This window comes from Octopus bimaculoides, chromosome 7, assembly GCF_001194135.2.
Source record: "Octopus bimaculoides isolate UCB-OBI-ISO-001 chromosome 7, ASM119413v2, whole genome shotgun sequence".
Taxonomy (NCBI): domain Eukaryota; kingdom Metazoa; phylum Mollusca; class Cephalopoda; order Octopoda; family Octopodidae; genus Octopus; species Octopus bimaculoides.
This window is the reverse complement of record NC_068987.1, coordinates 26,087,340-26,090,387: the sequence shown is the minus strand read 5'-3', so window position 1 is coordinate 26,090,387 and position 3,048 is coordinate 26,087,340. Positions and strand designations below refer to the sequence as shown.

The window sequence follows — 3,048 nt, the reverse complement described above, 5'->3', positions numbered from 1 at the left end:
AAAGAAGTAATACTTACAAAGAACTGGAAGCTTTTGAGAGAGTTCCATAAGAAACTGCAATATTAAAAAGAAACATAAATGAATTTATTAAATTACTACATGGGAACATAAATACAATTTTATACAAGTTAGGATTCTGACTTAACCCTTTTGTTACCAACCCGGCCGAAACCGCCTCTGGTTCTGTAGCACGAATGCCTTGTTTTCTTAAGTTTTGAATTAAAATCTTCCACCAAATCTTAGTCACAATTTATGTTCCTAACACTAGCTTAATGGTAATTAAGTTATTTTACTAAATTCTTTGTTATATTTAAAATTAATGGAAAGAAACACAGAGCATCTCAAAATAAATACGGTAATGAAAGGGTTAAAAACTGAAGCTGACCAAATAGAACATTTTTTCAGGTGACTGAATATCACTTTCAATTACACTGTGTAATAGGAATTTTGTCCTTGGGTAGCAACTGTTATTTCTTATTTGCTTACCCCTAGAAAATATGAAAAATGGGTAATATTTGCAACTCAGAACTGAATCTGACTTAAATGTAATGGAAAATAGGTCAATTTCAAAGCATTGATATCTGGGTCACAAAAGCAATATTTCCTTTGCCTTCTAGATAGATGCAAAGAGAAAATAGCACTTACTGATCAAAGACAAGAAAAAGTAAAAGTTTTGTTATACAGTGCTATAGAAAGATTAGCTACGTCATTAAATGAAACAACAGCATTTCAATTGATTCAATGACACCTACATGAAATTTCATTCCTCATTTGCTACCCACAACTCCATAATACTGTAACTTCCACCACTCATCATATATCCAAACCTTTCAAACATAGATTTATATGTCATTCAAGCAAAGATATTTTACTATTCATAACCATTCTCATGGTTCAAGTAGGATTTTTTCAACCGTACAACAAGTTTAACCTGGAAATATATATACATTTCTAGCAAGTAACACAACCTGCAAGAAATAGCAGCCAAATTTCTGCCAAATCACACTTTATCATCTAGAAAAAGAAAGGATGGAAAATGTTGGATAAAACGTTAGATAGAATATATCAAAAAAGAAATTTTAAAAAAAAAAAGACAAGATATTCATGTCTAGAAAATTTGATCTTAGACTAGCTCTATCAGGGTTAACCTGGGGCTGAATACCAACATTTTTTCTTCAGAAGAGAAGTTGACCAAAATATGGTCGGGTTTACAGTACAAAAACTACATAAAGTAGCATTAGAACAGATATTTACAGTTAGGTGAACTACTAAACAACTTCCTCTTTTCAAAACATTTAAACTGCATCCAATGGTGAAACTCCAGTTCAAAAGTTCAGGAATTTGGGAGAATATGAAGTTACCCCTTGGTCACAACTACTCCTAAGATCTGTTATAGTCTGGAGTGGTAGTAGCTGTCAGGGGCTCAGTTATGGGTCACATAGCAGAAGATGGTCCTGTGGCTAAGGCATACAAGATACAGAGGGATGGCCCCTAACTGTCACATGGGCTCACCAGTGTGTGGACATATCCTGATGTCACATGAACAAGTCCCTCCATAAAAGGGTTAAATAGGCTTTGTACTTCAAGAGTAAGCTCAAGTAAATTGAAGATTAGCAGAATAAACAGTATATAAATTGGCAGAAGGCAACAGGAAACCACTGCTCTATCTTACCCAAGAAAATTCACAAATCTCCAAGTTTGACATCAAGGTCCAGGATTGTTGACACCTGTGGGCATGGCTCATAAACAGAGAAGAAAGAACTAAACTGCTCATTTCATAGGTAAATATATTAGCCATAGACACCAAGCAATGTTACAGAGAGCTCATCTATTTGTATATTGCAGCCATCTAAATTATAGGACTTCTAACGGCACAAACACACACACACAATTACTTATTTTCCTTTTTAAGCCTGGTACTTATTCTATCGCTCTTTTTGGTAAACCGCTAAGGTACTGGAACATAAACACACCAACACCAGTCGTCAAGCAGTAGTGGGAGACAAACAGACACAAAGACACACACACACAATAGGTTTCTTTCAGTTTCTGTCTATCAAATCCACTCCTAAGGTTTTAGTTGGGCTGAGGCATTAGTAGAAGACACTTGCCCAAGGTGCCATTCAGTGGGACTGAACCTTAAAGAATAAAAATTGAAGCATGCAAGTGATATTCATCATAAAAAATTGAGTACTTGTTTTCTGTTGATTTAATAAAGTTTGCCTGTATATTTATTTCATTTACAGTTAGTAATTTAGTAGGATAATGATATGTAATTGTAACAAAATTTTAGAACCTATATCTTTACTGTATGATATATAATTATTATATTGAAACAAATTACAACAAAAAAAAAAACGAGCAAAAAATTATAATGTAAAAATTCATCTTAAAAATATATTCTTAATTAATTTTTATTAATTAAGAAACTAATTCTAATATAAAGAATATTTTCAAGATAAAAAAGACTTCATATAAATTGCAGAAGAAATCGTACTATGACCTATATAGTAACAAGCCTAGTAAGAAGAGAGACAAAGGAGGACTGAAAAATAGAGTAATTAACAAGCAACTGATTAAAATACGAAAGTAGATTAATTGTCCATCAGATTATGAATGTGAAAGATTTATGAGTATACTCTTTTACTTGTTTCAGTCTTTTGACTGTGGCCATGCTGGAGCACCGCCTTTAGTCGAGCAAATTGACCCCAGGACTTATTCTTTAGAAGCCTAGTACTTATTCTATCGGTCTCTTTTGCCGAACTGCTAAGTTACGGGGATATAAACACACCAGCATCGGTTGTCAAGCGATGTTGGGGGGACAAACACAGACACACAAACACACACACATACATATATATATATATATATACATATATACGACGGGCTTCTTTCAGTTTCCGTCTACCAAATCCACTCACAAGGCTTTGGTCGGCCCGAGGCTATAGTAGAAGACACTTGCCCAAGATGCCATGCAGTGGGACTGAACCCGGGACCATGTAGTTGGTAAGCAAGCTACTTATCACACAGTAAATTTTATTTCTTAAT

General features: G+C 34.2%; 1 protein-coding gene across 2 annotated transcripts in view; it reads right to left on the bottom strand.

The window, feature by feature from the left end:
• LOC106870180 (UDP-glucuronic acid decarboxylase 1) overlaps positions 1-3,048 on the bottom strand; it is a 69,900-nt gene that overhangs the window by 44,989 nt on the left and 21,863 nt on the right. For both annotated transcript variants that reach the window (XM_052969407.1, XM_014916180.2), the window contains exon 2: positions 18-54. In XM_052969407.1, the coding sequence (XP_052825367.1) occupies positions 18-54 (37 nt within the window). The remainder of the gene's footprint in view (positions 1-17; positions 55-3,048) is intronic.